The sequence below is a fragment of the Micropterus dolomieu genome, linkage group LG08 (assembly GCF_021292245.1).
Source record: "Micropterus dolomieu isolate WLL.071019.BEF.003 ecotype Adirondacks linkage group LG08, ASM2129224v1, whole genome shotgun sequence".
In the NCBI taxonomy this organism is placed as follows: Eukaryota; Metazoa; Chordata; class Actinopteri; order Centrarchiformes; family Centrarchidae; genus Micropterus; species Micropterus dolomieu.
Genome location: NC_060157.1, coordinates 17,947,461 through 17,965,472, shown reverse-complemented (window position 1 = coordinate 17,965,472; position 18,012 = coordinate 17,947,461). Strand labels below are relative to the sequence as shown.

Sequence of the window (18,012 nt, the reverse complement as noted above, 5' to 3'; positions counted from 1 at the left end):
AATAAAATATTAAATAAAAAAACGCTTAGATTTCGGAAAAAAATACAATCCTTTTTTAACCTTTTGGCTTCCCGTACATTCAGTTGCGCTTCTAGCTCGTATTCACTTCGGTTGGTACGTATCACGTATGGTAACTGGGCAAAACTACGCATGATTTGTTGTAGTATGATTGCATAAAGGAAGGAAACAGGAATTCCGGTAGGGAACAGAATCGACTGACGTGCAGGCAGCGCTGCAGCAGTGCAGCCACTTAAACAGAGTTTGCCCTTCCCCTACTGACTTTCACTTTCGGTGCCCGAATGGAAGTGAATGAGGCTTTGCGATCGCGATTATTTTTTTATTTTATTTTTTTTTCTCGGAAGGGCGAGTCGGAAGGGCAACTTGAGTCAGGAAAGGCAAACGGGCAGTTGCCCGGGCAACCAGAGCAACCCCCCTGTGCACGTCCCTGGTTACCTGTTTTTTTTCCACCTAGGTTTTGTGGCTAAGCTATGATGCCACCCCTACAACTCCGTCTCCTCGGCCTTCAGACTCTGGGCCCGGGATGGGTCAGGGGGGAATCGCATCAGAGCTGAACCCTATGGGCCCCGGTGGATTAGGTAAACCTCAACCAACACGACCACAGCACACCACGCCCGACCCAGAGTTTGCAACAGAGGTAAAAACTATTACTTGGAGTCTAAAAGCAGCACCACACCATGCCTCTCACACATAAAAACTATATTAGCTTTCCTTGTCCTTGTTCTGCCCACAGGGAGTGCTGCGTATCCATCTAGTGGAGGCCCAAAACCTGATAGCGAAGGATAACTTCATGGGGGGCATGGTGAAGGGGAAGAGCGACCCCTACGTCAAGATCCGTGTTGCTGGTATCACTTACCGTAGCCACACCATTAAAGAGAACCTCAATCCCATCTGGAATGAACTCTACGAGGTATTACCTTTGTTTAATGCTCCCTCATCTGATGAAATTATTTGGTTTCAAACCATATTTTCCCCCCTCATGATTTAGGTGATTTTGACTGAGCTTCCAGGTCAGGAGATCCAGTTTGAGTTGTTTGACAAGGACCTCGATCAGGATGATTTCCTTGGAAGGTGCGCCCTGACAAATAACAAATACAAATAAAACTTTTGCTGTATATCTGGCTACATGGCTCTTAGAACTTAAGGAAAATTGTTACGTTTCTTAATTCACAACAACGTGCTGGCATAGTGAAGGCAGCATTGGCTGTGGCAAAAATATATAAATGAAAAGGGGGAGAAAGTATTGATTGAGTCCTGTTTTTGCAGGTTCAAGCTTAGCCTACGAGACATCATCAGCGCACAATTCATCGATATGGTGTGTGACACATAGTTGAAATAATTTGAACAGATAATTTAACAAACAATATTAACATTTATATTTAAATCATACACTCTTGGACTCTTGTTACAGTGGTACACTCTAAATGATGTGAAGTCAGGTCGAGTTCACCTGGTGCTGGAGTGGCTGCCCAGAGTCACTGACCTACCCAGACTGGAGCAGGTAAGATATTTACTCTGTTATATTTTTTAATCTCTTTTTATTTGGATATACCAAGCTGACATACAAATAATGTAGCAATTGTAACAATACTTCTTGCCTGTCCATGCCTTTTATAAACATTTGCAAAAAAAAATAAATAAATAAAGTAATAATAAATAACACAAAAGTAAATAAGTACAAAAAATTTATGACTTATAATAAAGACGCAGGTATTAAAATTAAAGTGCATAATAAAAGGGCAAAGCTAGGTAGAACCTCAACCTTGGATGTGTAACTTACCTTTATGATACTAAATTCTCTTTTTTTTAAATGAAGTTACTCACATTAGAAAGTTACTCACATTACAAATATGGACTTGCAGGATTTATATACAAGAACCAATTCCCCCATAGTTTTACAAACCTAACTTAAACCTGCAGTCGTAAGGAGAAAGTTGTTCTTTCGTAATAAAAATATCATAAATTATATCAATCCAATCATCAGTTGAAGGTATTTTTTTCTAATAATGCAGTTTCTGCATACAGCACTTAACAATCAAAACTTAAAAAGTGCAACTGCAAAGCAAAAAAAATCCAAAGCAACGGTTCAGTGCAATTTGTATTATATGATATTTGAATTTGTACCAAATCAAGTAAATATCTTACAAAGTTAAATTTTTTTAGTATGAAATTCTGTGTTTCCTTGATGAGCCTCAGCTGAGTGACACTTTGCTTGTAGATTTGTTTCTGGCTGTGACACAATAAGATACACATTTGATTTGTCTAACGCAGTCTGCTGAAGCCTAACTTCAGCTGAACTTTAGAAAGCATTCTTTGCACAGAATGGATACTGGGGATTTTGTCCCCCATCATTTACAGTGGAGTTGTGCTAGGAAGGCACTGCTTCACAGCCAGTATGTACAGGAGGAATGAAACAGTAACATAAAAAACTTGTACTGTTTTGTAATCTTGCACTGTGAGAGCCTGGTACCTTATTTTCTAGCATTGTTGTTTGGTTGCTGTGGCAGATACAAACAGTTTTTAATAAGCACGAAAGTGAAATTATCTTTGCAGATGCTTTGTGTAGATTAATTTTTTTGTGTTTATATCTTCATTGATAGTGTTGTGAAGGAAATTTCAACCACAACTTTCTTTTTGCACAATAAGCCTTAATAAAACTCTCACTCTCTACCTCTTATTATAAATATACATAAACAATATCTTCCCAATTCCCACAGATCCTGCAGTACCAATCCCAGCAGTCGTACCAGAACAAGGTTGTGCCATCAGCGGCTGCGCTATTTGTGTATGTCGAGCGTGCCCATGGACTGTCGGTGAGATGAAACCTATGAGTCCTTGCGGTTCTATGAGTTGTTAATTGTGATGTGTTTTTCCTCACAGTACAATAGTTGCTTTTTACTCGTAGTGTATTGCATTAAACACTGTAGTGTCCCAAATAGCTTCATGTTCATTTATACATTAAGTCAGGGGTGGTGTGTTGTGTGTTTTAAATTTAGTAGATGCTGTTGACAAAATTTTTGTATTTAAAATATTCTTTCTGTGTAATTTCAGCTGAAGAAGAGTGGAAAGGAGCCAAAAGTTGGGGCTGAAGTTATCCTCAAAAGCGTTTCAAACAAAACCAAGGTAGGACGACGACTTCGACTTAGATGACCTTCCGAATGCAACACAAAAAAGAACTGCTGTTTGAAAAGACATTCACTTCTCCTGTTTTCCCAAGGTTTGTGAACGTTCCACATCCCCTCGATGGGATGAAGCCTTTCACTTTTTGGTTCGCGACCCCAGAGATGAAACACTCACAGTGAAGGTCAGAGTCCTTAACGGCATCTGTATTTCCACTTTTTGTCTGAACCATGTAGCCTTAAAGCAGATGAAATGAAATCATACCATTTATTACATATCTATGTGTTTGTGTATGTTTGTATCTAGCTCTCTCACAGCTGGGGCCAGGCCCTTGGGTCCCTGACACTTCCTCTCAGAGAGGTGTTGCTTGAGCCGGGCTTAGTGCTGGACCGCTGGCTCAATCTGGATGGAGCATTGCCAGAAAGCCAGATACTACTGAGGGTCACCCTCAAGGTACTAACACTATATCTTTTATGGCTCATTTTCTTCACATTACCAACATGTTGCAGTATGTGCCCATGTAAGTAATGCCCTGATTTGATATTACTTCTGTACTGTATCACCTTTTTGCAGCTTAAAGGTATTTCCCTGAATAGAGCCAATATTGCAATGAACTGAATACTGTACTTAACAGCATGCTGTAACAAAATCTGCTCACAAATAAACAGCTGTGCAGCACTTCTTCCTGATTATCATGTGACATAGACCAAAAAGATAAGAGATTTCTTTAACAGTGCCTCTGAATTTATCACTCACTTTAGTAAAGTGAGTTTTGCTAAGTAGATAAGGTTGAAGCAATAGTTATCTGTCTCTCATATCGGTAGTTTAGCTTAGCACAAAGACTGGTGACCTCGTTGTGACGATGGTGACAGTGAAGACCGCTGGAGGTTACTAACTTTAACTTAATATTTACTGTTCAGACATGAGAGTGGTATCAATCTTATAATCTCATAATCAGACATCAAATAAAAGATTATTATGCGGCAGCAATGTCATGCTTAGCTATGACTTATATCTCCGTATGTCTTGTAGATCTTGGACACTCAGCTGGCTGTGTGCCGTAGGGCTCCAGGGGAGGTAGGTAATGACGCCGGCGTGGAAGAGGTCGTTCCCAGATGGGTTCCTTCCCATCTGGACCTCAGACACCGAAGTGGATTCGCCATGTGAGTCACACACGCTAGCATTAATGCCCCATTGTGTAGTCATCAGAGTTTCCTTTGTGGACTGTTTTCCAGTTTAATTCATCCTGGTTTGTGTCTGTTTTGCCTTAAGTATTTAAATAATCACATTTCTTACACTGTTTCTTTAGAGCTGGTGATAACGGAAACGCAACAGGCCAGGTGAAGCTTACCATCGGCTACTCCACAGAGGAGTGCAGGCTTTTCATCACAGTTCACTCCTGCAGGTATCTATATGACAGATGTTACCTCTTTATCAGGACATGTTTGACCTGGACCACTCTGTATCATGTTCATAACGCATGTTGTGAATGTGATCACTGTATATACCCACAGATCCCTGGCAGCCTGCTCCAAGGACGGTGCGGACCCGTATGTTTCCTTCATCCTGCTGCCTGACAAGAAGGCTACCACCAAGAGGAGAACTACCACGAAGAAGAGAGACCTCAACCCAGAATTCAACGAGAGGTTAGATAAACAAACGAGACACTTATAATAGCAGAGGAAAAGCGAAGACATCAATTTACTTTCCCCTTCTTTCTCTCTCTTTCCGTAGGTTTGACTTTGATTTCTCTCTTGAGGAGTCCATACAGAGAAGACTGGATCTGTCTGTGAAGAACAGCGTCTCTTTCATGAGCAGAGAGAGGGAGCTTATCGGCAAGGTACACATCATCAGTCACGTTAATTATTTCCTTGGTTTTGACGTGGTGATTATGACTCTTCTCCTTGTTGTCCTCAGTTGCAGCTGGACCTGGACCAAATTGACCTCAAGACTGGTGTCACACAATGGTAATAATCTTATCAGCTACTGAACAAAATTAGGAATTTGTATCAACAAATTCATGTTCAAATGTTACTTTCTTCATGATTGAACAACAAATGATATCCCTTCTGTTTTTCCAGGTATGATTTGGTAGCCGAGACCAACTAGAAGAATCAATGGCTGGTCTTAAGTAATATATCATTAAGTGTCGCTTCCGTGGTCTGTGATTTGTGTGTTTGTGTATTCAGCTTAAATTAAATTTCCACCATCACTGAAGAAACGATGACATATCTGCTCATCAACAACACAGTCCATCAGTATTTATGAGAAGAAACTTTACATGTAGCTTGTCATCCGTAAAGTGTTAAATGTGGTGAATCCATGCTGTCTTGGACAAATTCTTCAGTAGAATATTTTGGCTGAATAGATATTTGATAATAATGCAACTATGTTGCGCAACCTACCAAGTTTATATATTCAAAAATATGTCAAAGTCCTCTTTGAATTTAATTATAAAAGGGCTTATGATGTGGTTGATATTCTAAGGTATGACAATGTTTCATGGATTTACAGCATCCAACACAATTAAAAGAGATTCCTTTACAATTTATTTTTTACAATCTTCAAATAATTCCCAAATATTACTTTGTTTATATACGTTTATATTATTGCCTTAAGTATTACAAAACTGTGCACAATTTGTCTGTGTTTATGAATTATGTTCCAAATGAAGTTTTATATGTTTTAACCAGAGCTCTCTTGAAGTTGCTTTTATAAATCAAAAGTATTACAAACCTAGACCCTCACGTTTACCACTGAAAACAGAGGTATTATACTGTAAGCAGAGTCTAAATCACTGTGCTTTTATGAAGAGAAAACTTTGTAGATACTGAAAACACATTGCTGGTGTTCTTGCACCCATGCTTCTTTGTGTTAGTATATGTTTGTAGCGCTAAATGCAGCAGGCTGACTCTGTCAGCTGTGTTTATTCTTAGTTTTTCAAGCAAAACAGTTATGACCTTACAAGAAGCAAAGCAAGCAAATAGTGTACACCAGCAGTGTACCTCACCACAAAGGCGCGGACACTGATTTGGGGTAATGGAAAGAAAATTGGTGTCGGAACTGAAGAAGAAAACTGCTGAGCTTTGACATTATTTGAAACATATCATCATGTATCTGCTGAAGTTGTTGATTAAAGTTTGCACTCTCATGAATCAAACCAGTTTTGTGACTTTTCTTGTGTGTAATAGTTGTAAAACATAATTGTGACATATTTCTTACATATTTGGAGGTTTTGGTGGAATGCCATACTCATATTTTCCCACCAGGTGACGATCAAGCGCTGACAACCCCTCACTTTTCCATCCAGCTGGGCTCGCTGCCTACAGATGTGAGGGGGCGGGGCGGCAGAGATGACGTGATTGACAGGTCTTTTTGCCAACAGGGGCGCCGTCTCCCCCAGCTAGGGGCGGGACCAGAGAAGAAACCCCTGCCCTCTGAGTGGAGGCAGCAGCAAAGAGCTTAATCAGGATCACACAACAATAATGAATGGAAACACGTCGTAGCCAAGAAAGTTGAGCAGCAACTAAAAGTAACTGTTAGTCGGCATTTGAAAGTTATCTGTCTCAAGGGGAAATTTGTTGTAAGTAATGGCTTGGCCGGGCAAATTAGAAACCACTTTCTGGAAAAGAAAGCAGCTGTACTTGTATTACTTTTAAAAGTAAGTTTTTGAAGGGAAAGTACAGTGGAGCACACTGTAAACCTGAGCGCGTGAGTACGTGTAAATGGCATTTTGGGACATTAATACGAGACTTCTGCACTGTCAGCTGTTATCTCGGTTCGGAGAAGTGGATTCTTTGGATTAATCCGTTAATGAAACTTTTGGAATACTTGGGTGATTTTTGTTGGATTGTTTTTAACTTGGATTATCATCACTGAAGAAGGCTGAAGGATTTCGAGGTTTGAAGCTGAAGAGGATACAGCACATCTGGGGGAAAATGGGTAATATAGAAAGTGTGGACGGGCAGTCTGAGATGAAGCATCACATCATGCCCCTGAAGGTGCCCATGCCTGACCCCACCGAGCTGGAGGAGAAATTTGCCATTGTTTTGGTAAGTTGTGATCACCTCAGTTTTTCAAGAGATAACTAACAACTTTCAAGTTTGGTCCACTTTTAATTCTAACTTTTAACTCGGATTGAAAACAGTGCCAACCTAAACATTCCCAATGATGGATGGTGTTGTTGCTGTAACAAAAGAGTTGATTATTTTATAACTTACATGAATGTGTACGTGTATTTGCGTTCTTTAATGTCCATTATGAGCTGCTGATATTTTCAATGAAGCGACCTGTGCTGTCCCGCCCCTCATTCTCTGCCCCCGTCTCTCTCTCCTGCGGTTCTTTTGTCTCCCCTAAAGTCAGACAACTCAGCGTTTGGCTGAAGTGGCAAACGGCATGGTGAGAGTGGAGGAAGTGCGGGGGTGCATTATAGGCCTACTGTAGATCCTTGACAGAGCACACATCACGGTATTCTCAGTCTGGGTTTATTTAAAATTTTCTCGCTGCAGGCTAGTCATCTGAAAACAACATTTTCTGAATTCCCCCAAAACTCCCACACCCGAAGAAAAGTTTCTCTACTCCCGTCCCCGCCCTCCTCACTCCACATCAGGCTGGAGTTGAGCTGTCTGAGCACTTTGTAATAATGAGCGCATGGTCAACACCCACTTTTGCGACTATCAACACAGTCAAGTGACTCTGTCATCCTATAGGCCCACGTCAAGGGGACATTTCTTGTATTGGTGCGTAAGGGAATGTACAATTTTACATAAGGAACAATCATAGACGGAGTTCTAGTCTGTCAGGCTGTTATTATTATTAATGACAAAGCCAAGAAGTCGCTGCTGCAGTCAGTCATTGCTAGGGGTGGAAAATATCTAATGCTGGGTCTATAACTGCTGCAGCTGAAACGATTAGTTGCATTAAACAGTCATTCTACACAAAATGAATAATAAAAGTAACTATTTTCATAAACAGAACCACTTTTATTGGCCAGTTATATGTTGGCCCCTTAAGAGGAATAAGCATAATTAACATTGAGGTGATAATTAACAAGCTCAACAAAATAGATAAATAACTACTATGTACAAATATAAATATAAACAAAAACAATAACATATTTCAACAGTAAGACAACAAGACAAGATCATAGTGCAATGGAACAGAGTGCAAAGGATGCTGGTATAAAAGAAATATGATTATGATAATCTATTAATCATTTAAGTCTTTTAAATATCAAACATTCTCTGGTTCCACTCCTGCTCATGATTTACTGCTTTTCTTTCTCTTATGCAGTAGTACACGGAATATTATGGGGGTTTTGGACAGTTGGTTAGACAAGACAAGACATTCAAAGGTGTCACCTTGGGCTTTAGAGACTTGTGATGGGTATTTTTACCTATCTTCTGACACTTTATAGACCAAATTATAAATTGATTAATGAACAAAATAAAAAATGAATCGATAATGAAAAAAATCATTATGTTTTTTACTTTCACTCAAGACTGTCGGATCCAAGTCTTACTGTGAATGAACACCAACACCACTATTGACTTAATTCACAATGTTTTGGTCCTCAGACCTTCATCAGGTGAAGTTCATATCAGTTCATTTGAACTTTACCTGATAAAGGGTTAATACAAGTAATGAGCAGTGGGCTTTTTTCTTGTGACCTATTTCAAATCTTCTGGACCTCATCTTGGGGTAATGTCTGAGAATATAATTACAGTATCATTGCCACTTTGAAGAGCATCACTGAAGAGGACCGGCCTGGACTAGAGATCTGGTTGATAGTTTGTAGAAATTTTAGTCATGCAATATTATTCACAGGTCTCGCATGTGAGTTTCTTATTCAAGTATTCTTTCCACCCACCCCTGCTTCGCTCCACGCTCCATATCCAAACAGAAAACAGAAAGCTCAAAAACATCCCTCCAACTTGTTCCTCTGCTACATTGTAATCGAGTAATCCAGCACCACAGAGGCTTTAAATACATAGACAAAATTCAAAAGGGGTTTTAATGTAGAAAATATTCAACTTGTTTATTTTTTCAGTGGCCTGCAGGTTTCTCACAGGTGCTCATTTTGTGCTCCTCACTCCACATTTCAACATAACACCACACCCCAGCCTTGATTTTCAGCTGTTTAAGACCTTAATTATAGTATCAAGCAGCAAAGAGCAGGGATCTTCACAGCATTACTCAGATAGACTCATTCTTGAACACTTTGTGGACTCTCTATGTTTCTGGAATAAAGCCATCATTTGCTTTGCCAGAGCTATCAGCAGCTACAGAATAAAGCCCTCATATGAAGAGACTAGCGCACCAAGAAGCCATTCACAGCTTGTTTGTTGACTGCTGTGATAAGGCAATTGTACACCGTACTACATGGCATGCACTTTTATGACAGCTCAAGTTGCTTCTCTTCCATGCAGATGACTCATTGCTTGGGAGATTTTTAATGAATGTAAGGTTTTTCCATGTGACTTATGGGTAATGATTTGTAGCTGTAACATATCCCATAAAGAAAAAAAAATCGACATACATTCTGCCTAGAGACTGGAACTGTCTGCAGTTGTTTGACTGCCCTGCAACACAAAGTCAGTCCCTGTTATTATATTCAGCCTTGCAGAGAAGATGATTTCTATGCAAGAGTTGTAGACTCAACACACTTGTGTTTTTTACTGGGGAAAGTTTTCAAGCTCTCCAACCCCACTCCACCCTACCCTATAGCAGCTCCAGATTTCCTTTACTTTGTGAGAGAGAACAACATGCTTGTATATTTTAGTGTTCTTATCAGACAATGGTCTCCTCTCCGCCCTGTTGCCCCTTGTTGCGAGATAAACGTACATCAAACGCTTCTGTCTCCATGGTTGGAGCTCCTCAGGAAGACAAGGCCATCTGTAGTCTGGCACTGGCTATAGATCAGGGGCTGGTTTCACAAAGAGATTTTAGACTAGGCTGTAGTGTTAGGCCAGTCCTAAATTTACCCATAGATTAGTCTAATGCTAGCTAGAGAGTTTCACACAAATAAAGACTTATTTTAAGCCAAAAACTTAGCCACCCTACCACAAGGCTAACTCTGAACCAAAACCCATGTTTCCGTGGTAACAATCAGTGACACCTGAGCGCCCCCTGGGCGCTCCTTCCAAAGTATCATACATGCCAAAAATAGTCTTCACTTTGCTGTATTTGTTAGCAGATACATAATTGGCTTCATTGCTGCCTCCAAAATAAAACACTTTCCATAAATTATATTTTGAAATGGGTAATTTCCCCTCTTCTTGACCGCTGTGCTCCCTCCTGCATGATGGCATGCTGGTGTTAACGGATGTGCCTGCATCTGCACGGTGAGACTGCCCACTTCTTTCAGACACAGCTCACAGACGTCCCACTGGACTGACAGCAGCCCATAATGATGTCATGAGTGCAGCAGCCATTGCCAGTGTAGTAATATCCCGGGGCTAATGACTTTAACAGGGCCGCTCTACTGTAGATGGTCGAGGGGAGTGGAGGAGGGGCGAGACCCCTGGGTTTGCTTCGACTACTTTATGTGGTCTGCTAATAAAATGGTCAGTTCTAACCGGCAGCATGTGCTAAAGGCATCGTCTCCTTCTCGTCTCTTTTGTCCAACATCCTCAGAAACAGCCTCTTCTCTGTCTTTTGTGGCTGGAAACAGCTGCCTGGCATTTTGCTTTCTTCATTTTACAGGGGAAATTGCATTGTAGCCAATGGTCGTTGTGGTTGGTTCGCTTTACAATAAGAACTGTGTTCCTGCAGGCTGCTACTCGTGCATGACATGTCATTAGTTCAGCTAGTGATACAGATCTACCTAGACCTCACAGATAGAAAAGGTAGATGCACAACATAGAAGCCATATATATAAAATTATATCTTGGTCATTGGTAGTATTCTCTTGATAATTTTGACTCTTTCCCCCTCTTTTTGTCCTCACTCTCACTGTGCATGTGTCCTACAGTAAAACCTTCTCCATATGACTCTGTCCTTATGAAAATTATGTTAGACGAGTGAGTGGCACTTTCAAAGGTGCACGTCTGGCCCAGGGATCCTTTTTCAAAGTGCCCGAGCACCAATCCACCACTGGATTCCTGCGGTCTCGTCTAGGCTGAGGCCACAGGAGAACTCAGAGAGGGAAAATTCCCTTTGAACTGGCGGTCTGCCACTGTTCTTGGTCGTAATGACTTTACCAACATTTTTAAACAGCGCACACATATTTAAGACCTGTTATGGGAGCAGCATAGTATTATTTTTTCACCACTTGATTGCACTGGAAACCATGCGATTTGTCTGGCTCTGCTCAACTCCCCGCTTCTTTTCTACTCTGACATCGAGTTGCATCATGCGTAGATGTGCTGTTGAAGCCAGTCTCACCATTAAGTGGCAGCAAATGTTGAGAAAACTACAGTTGTAAACGTTAAGTCAGTGTTACTGATATGCTGACAATATGACTCTAGCGCCATGTCTGACATCACTGTTTCTTGATGGCTGAAGTCTAAAGAAAGCTGCAGTGTCTGATAGATGCCACTCAAGTGGAACTAATGGAATCAAGCTGTGCGATTGTGTTTATTGGACATAAAACCTAAATCAATTTTATTTGTTTAATGGTGGTTGCAGTTTATTTATGTGCCTTTTATGTCTACCACTCCCTTTCTCACACACATCATCCCCACCATTACTCTTTTCTAAAGAGAGAAACTGTGTGATGTCACTTAAGTTCGAATATGTGCATCTGGCTCAGCCACCCACCACTATGCCCCAGGAAGAGGGGGATTATGGGAGTTGGGTACACACAGTTAACCTGGTTTAAGAGCAGCAGAGCAGGCAGGGGGGTTGAGCACAAGGCTGTCCACCTGGCTCTCTCCACCCTCGGGCTACAATTCCCCAAACTGGGCCAGGCTTTATGGGGAGGTTTAATGCTTTTCCACTTCTCTCCTTGCAGCTATTTTGGAAAGCAAAGGTCAAGTTAAAGACCATGACTGAACAGATGTAACATGCCCACATAGATAGTATGATTTTATTAAAGGAATAGTCATAAATTTGGAAAATACACTTTTTTTCTTGCTTGCCGAGAGTTAGATGAGAAGATTGATGCCACCCTGATGTGTTTTTGGTAAATATGAACCCACAGCCAGTAGCCAGTTAGCTTAGTTTAGCATAAAATTTCAAGTCACCAGCCTCAGAAATGGCAATTAGTAAGATACAAGTTGTTTGCAGACATTACAAAAAAGTGCGTGGATCTGGATTTATTCATGTATGCAATGCATGTGTGTGCCATTTTTTTGTTTTGTTATGTGCATGTGTGCATTTGCACATGGCACTGGGGGTTTGCATGCTGCTCTAATGCAGCTGCACCAAGGCTGTAGGTTGGAGAAGTTGGTTTCCTCCTCAATACAATGGGGAGTCTGTCAGTCAATGTTGTTTTAGAAAGGGGGCCTCATCCCCTAGTTCCTTTTGTGCCACTACACTCTTTTTTACGTGGATGACCAGAAGAACTGTTCTAAGCCCATTTAAAGAGCCACCAGATTACGACTTCATGTTCGCTCTGCTATACACTAGTGGCATGATGTATTTTTTTCCCAGGCCTTCCTTAAATGACATACAGTAGTCTTTCTTTATCTTCTCATTTCTCAAGAAGACTTCAACTTCTGCCTTTTTACAGTTACACTTGAAGTGAATGAAGTCATATTGAGAAACAAAGGGAAACTTTTTAAGACATGACTGATAATGTGATTCAATGAATGTAAATTCTACCGTCTTGATTTTCTTTTTGTTTTGGTTTTTGTTCCTCTTTTTTTTTTATCAAAGTTTCTCCCACCCTCCACCAAGAAGCTCAGCTGATTCAAAACTTTCATTTCTCCACAGCTCAGACTCAGATTTGTTGCCCTTTCTCTTTGGCCGACCTTTATCTTTTCAGCTGGGCAGTGTGTCAAAAGGTCTGGCCGGCATGAGTTATTGAGGCATTCATGTACCTGCATTCCTGACATTCCCTGTGTATATCATCTGTTGGCCGGGGCTTCCCTGGGCCCTGAGCGGACGCACGGAGGAGAACAAACAGGATGTTCGCCACACAGGAATGAACAAATGCCTCCAATTCATGACCAATTGTAGTATTTATTAATAACTCGGTCTTAACCTCACTCATATCTTTGTTTGTGTTCACATTTCCTAGATACAGTATGTTTTTTCAAAAAAACAAATAAATTGGACAATATAGTTGTCAGGTGGGATTGCTGAAATAGATTTATGTCTCTGTTGTTTTGGAACACAAAAACTTCCTAGATAAGCACACAGTGCGCATTTCAAGCTCACGTTTGAAGATTGAGGAACATCTGGCCTCACAAGAACCCCAAGATCAGGACATTTTCATCTTTATCACAGACTGTGGCCGTTGGTTTGGCCCTGTGATGATAACAGTCTCTAGCTTGAACCCAGCTATTGCTGGGATGTCGATCAGTGCTATGTCACATGTTAAATAAACATATTAGCAAATGGGTTCTGAAAGGTGGGTCTTGGTTTATCAACCCGAAAATGGCATTTCATCAACTTCCTGTTGCTTTGACTGGCTGTGGAATGTCCATTTGTTCGTGTGTTGTAAAGAAGGGACTGGAGGGGAAGTTATTTCTCTCAACAGAGTGACTCAGAGGTCACAGACTAGAAGACGTGGGTTCGTGGGAGAAGAGAGGGGGCTTCAGAGTGCATTCAGGCTGGAGAAGGGAAGGTTGTGGACAAGCAGGAGGGCAGAGAAGGCTAAAGGGTCTGAAAACCTCACACCACAGCTGTAAACTGTGTGGCCTTTAAACTCCTGTTGTAACACTACTTAGGGAAAGTTTCAGCCATTAGAATGGCTTTGAGTTTTGTCCATCTGTGCTTTCATCTATAATAGCGCCGAAACGACCAGTCAAGTAATCAGATAAGCAGTCGATGGAAAATAAACAGCAATTCTAATCATTTTTGAAACGTTTAAGTCATTTATGAGACAAAAATGCAACCGATTTACTGGTTTCAGTCTCTCAAATGTGAGGATTTGCTGCTTTTTAGATCAATGTAAACTTACAGACGGGGTAAGGTAAAAACTACCTCTCAGCCTGTTAGAAAAATATCTCTGTCTTTGGGAGAGCTGGTAGCATCAGCTTTGTTGGCCTCCTGGTTTTCCAGCATCTTTGTGCGGGACTCATGCTTTGTTGTGATTGCCTGGTTCAGGTTACCTCTCCAAAGAGCGATCGGGTGTCTGCTCAGAGAAAGGGGGGCAGTGTTTTCTCACACTCTGCTCTGTCACTTTCAATACCTGGGAGCTTACCTGGGAGCTGGAAAAACACCTACAATTCATACATACACACACAAACAGATGGTACAAACCTGACAATACTCAGGGCAGTTTTTGATTTCCTGAAGAGTTCAGGAAGTCCTGGCAGCCCGTGACGACAACTGCTGAGCCTCTCATCCTGTCCACTTTCATTGTGTTTCAATGCCAAAGAACAGGAGGAACCCAAACAATGGCACTGGCAGTCATTAATGAAAAGCTAATGTGATAAATGTAGATGCTGTCATAGACTAAGTGTGATTCACACCTACAGTTACCATGAATGACGTAATTTAATTAGGTCATCTGGCTTGATGAGCCCCACCTCATGTAGTCATAAGCTACTGTAAGTGTACATGAAAAGTGTGACAGACTGAAGCCCAGAAGTTGGTTCTGTATTTACCTTTCCTGTCCTTGGTGAGCTTTCAAGACGGGATTTCTTTCACTTTCTGCCTTCTTCTTTTTTGAGGGACACATTTTTCTTGAGCTATATCCAGCCACCTCTGGCATAGGAACTGGTGCATCACTGTCTTTTTTCTCTTCTAAAGTATGGGACCAGTCATGCCAGGTCCCATTTTAATTGTGTTTTCTTTGCCTCCTTGTTGGCTCTACTTTGTGATAGGGATCAGTGGCCTGGCTTTTTCCACCATCTTCAGACAGTAGGCTATCCTTCATTAAAGAGCTTCTGGTCTTGATCTTTCCTCCTCACTGGCTGGTCCAGTTTCCTTTGTTACGGAGTCGTTGAAATATGCTCAGAAATGTGTTGCTTTTTCATATAGGCTACAGCTTCTGCCTACCGCTTCTTGGTATGTTCTTGAAAAGTGTTATCCTGGACTCAAACATTTTAGCAGGCAGCCAAATGGAATCACTTACCTAGTTCACACTATAGGATTTTTTGCTCGATTTGCCGCTCGGCAACAGTCAGCCTGTGATCGGGATTAAATCAGCTAGTCTTATGTGTGAACTAGTCAGTGACGCATCAGAACGGCTCCCCGACACATTTCTGACACATCACCGACGTCTGCCAGATATCTAGCATGCCAAATAACTGGAGGAGTCGGCCGACTCGACATCCATATCCAGCCAATGAGAGCAGGCAGCTACTTTTTCCACCGCAAAACACGTTTCACTCACCTCCAGCTCTCTCTATAGCTCAGACAATCCCTGCTACCTGCCTATGCTAATCCATTCTTTCACCCATATTCTTTGTCTTAATAACTGCCATCTTTATAATAAAAAAACAACAGCCGTTTTGTGTGTAGGTTTGCTCATTTCTCGTCGGGTGACAGAGCCGCTGTCAGCTCGTGTAGTGTGTGACCCCCTGTCACAGATCAGTCACGCAGTGTGAACGCCACAGCGATTTGAAGACTCCTGTGACAAGACGGCAAGCTGTGTAGTGTGAACAGCACGGCGATCGGCCGACGCTGAAAGTCGTGTAGTCTGCACAAGCCTTAAGTCTAGCAAATGCAGCAGGATCAACATGCAAACTGGATCTCAAAAAGCTGATCTATGCTTTTATTTCCAGTTGCTTAGTCATGGTCCCTTTTCAGGCTTCAGCTGCTAAACAAAAAAAAGACTCATAAGTCTCTAAACTGGCAACTAAAAGGTCAGAGTATTGATTTTAAAATGATGTTATGTGTCCTGAAATTAATTGAAGGGTTAGGACCACCACAATGAAAGTTTTGGTTGACACTGGCATTTTTATTTAGAACTTTAAGGAATAGTTCCACATTTTGGGAAATATGCTTCTTAGAGAGTTAGACGAGAATGTTGATACCACTTACATACCCATCTAGTAAATATGAAGCTACACATTGATATCTGTCTTTGTTTATCTGTTTATCTTGTACTGGTTACTGGTACGCAATCCGTGAAGCACCTTGAATTGCCATTGTCAAAGAAATGGGCTATAGGCTACATGATTAAATAAATTACCCTGCCTTGCCTTAATTGTGCGTTTTAAGCTCAGTGCATTGTTGTGAGCGGCTGTGACCCTTCATTGTCCTGGCTGGCCAGCTTACAGTTTAGTCGTGCCATAGGCCCCTTCTTCCTGGACCCCACCCTGATGAGCAGACACTCAGGCTTGTTGGGAGTAAAAAGGTCTGTCTGGGCTTCAATATCTGAACTGCCACAGGCTCTGTCCAGCATAGTAAGCACTTCAGTCACCCACTCACTTGCCCCTGAGCCGATGATAACTTAGTCTGGCCTCTGTAAACCTCATCAAAGTATAGATAAAAACACAGACTGTGTTTCCAACCCACTGACAGAGCACAGATGAGAGAATCGCATTGAATGCATTTGCTTAGTCTTAGACTATTGACTTTCAGTCAGAACATTTGATTCACATGGGACAAGACAAACCATAATACCTGTTAACTATGTCTCTAGACAAAGAATGCTGAATGTACATTTTCAAACAATACTACAAAAAAAGTCCCAACATTAAGAAAATATTTTAAAATCACTTTTTTCACTTTCAATGTCTCACATTTCATAAATCACTGAAAAATACATTTACTATATAATAGAGAGCAATTGACCAAATTGACCAGGCTTATTAGATGTTAGTCATTTAGTTAACTTAAACACATCAAAATAAAACAACAATTTCATGTTATTCATTAAAAAAATCACATTCGTTAATTATCATAAATGTACAGTCCAAAATACAAACACAGCTACATCCTAACCAAAGACACCTTGCAGAATAAACTTCTTTCACTTGCCTTGTAGCAACGTAACACTCTGGCTATACAGTGCCCTATACAAAAACAAACTGGTGTGCAAGTCATAATCTCAACTCAAGGCTAATTGTAACCCCCCCCCCCCCCCCCCCCCCCTTGTTTTGGGGGTGTATGCATGACTTGAACGCTCTGCTGAGTCCCTGATGGCTCTCCTGGACCCTCCATGCCTCCTTAACTGGGAACCTGATCCCATCAACAACACTAACTGTTGAGTCTTTAAAATCCCCGTCTTCCTTAGTCAATGGCTCAAATGTCTCTCTGTTTTAGAGTTTATGTACCTGTCTCTTCTGCTTAAATCTCCTCCACAACATTTACCCTTAAACACTTGTCCCATTATGTGTTTTTCTCTTTGTATGTGCATAATACTTTTTTTAGGTTAATAACCTTTTATTTATCCTAGGGCTGAAATCAAACCCTATTTTCACAATCAATTAAATATTTAATGTGTTTTTTGATTAATTGTTTAATTCTTTAGTCTATAAAATGTTAGAAAATAGTGATCATAATTTCTTAGAGCCCAGGGCCCCAATCACATTTAAGCTAATGTTTGGTATTTTTATTAAACAGTTAATCATCAAATCCAAATTAATATTGATTAATTCGACTATTCACTAATCCTCTACAATCTTATTTCTTCCATTGTCACTGCATTTATTGAGTTTTTTCTATAACTGAGATTTGTGTGCAAGAGATCTTTACACAACAAGCAAAACATATTAATAGTATTTTAACAAGTTTAACTACATTAGAGTTTAATACAGTGGAGTATTTCATTCTGTCTCCTCAGCAGCAGCTCGTGTTCTGGCTCACAATGGG

General features: G+C 40.9%; 2 protein-coding genes across 7 annotated transcripts in view; both read left to right on the top strand.

The window, feature by feature from the left end:
- esyt1a (extended synaptotagmin-like protein 1a) overlaps window positions 1-6,293 on the top strand; it is a 19,649-nt gene extending 13,356 nt beyond the window's left edge. Inside the window, exons 17-31 of the mRNA XM_046056776.1 lie at window positions 473-655; window positions 752-928; window positions 1,007-1,089; window positions 1,285-1,333; window positions 1,430-1,519; window positions 2,736-2,831; window positions 3,070-3,141; window positions 3,236-3,322; window positions 3,445-3,591; window positions 4,171-4,301; window positions 4,448-4,543; window positions 4,653-4,784; window positions 4,873-4,978; window positions 5,056-5,105; window positions 5,220-6,293. Coding sequence (XP_045912732.1) covers window positions 473-655; window positions 752-928; window positions 1,007-1,089; window positions 1,285-1,333; window positions 1,430-1,519; window positions 2,736-2,831; window positions 3,070-3,141; window positions 3,236-3,322; window positions 3,445-3,591; window positions 4,171-4,301; window positions 4,448-4,543; window positions 4,653-4,784; window positions 4,873-4,978; window positions 5,056-5,105; window positions 5,220-5,247 — 1,527 coding nt within the window. The 3' untranslated portion in view covers window positions 5,248-6,293. The remainder of the gene's footprint in view (window positions 1-472; window positions 656-751; window positions 929-1,006; window positions 1,090-1,284; window positions 1,334-1,429; window positions 1,520-2,735; window positions 2,832-3,069; window positions 3,142-3,235; window positions 3,323-3,444; window positions 3,592-4,170; window positions 4,302-4,447; window positions 4,544-4,652; window positions 4,785-4,872; window positions 4,979-5,055; window positions 5,106-5,219) is intronic.
- Window positions 6,294-6,636: 343 nt separating this feature from the next.
- The window catches only part of fmnl3 (formin-like 3), a 33,296-nt gene continuing 21,920 nt past the window's right edge, over window positions 6,637-18,012 (top strand). For all 6 annotated transcript variants that reach the window (XM_046055752.1, XM_046055750.1, XM_046055751.1 and 3 more), the window contains exon 1: window positions 6,637-7,190. In XM_046055752.1, coding sequence (XP_045911708.1) covers window positions 7,077-7,190 — 114 coding nt within the window. In that variant the 5' untranslated portion in view covers window positions 6,637-7,076. The remainder of the gene's footprint in view (window positions 7,191-18,012) is intronic.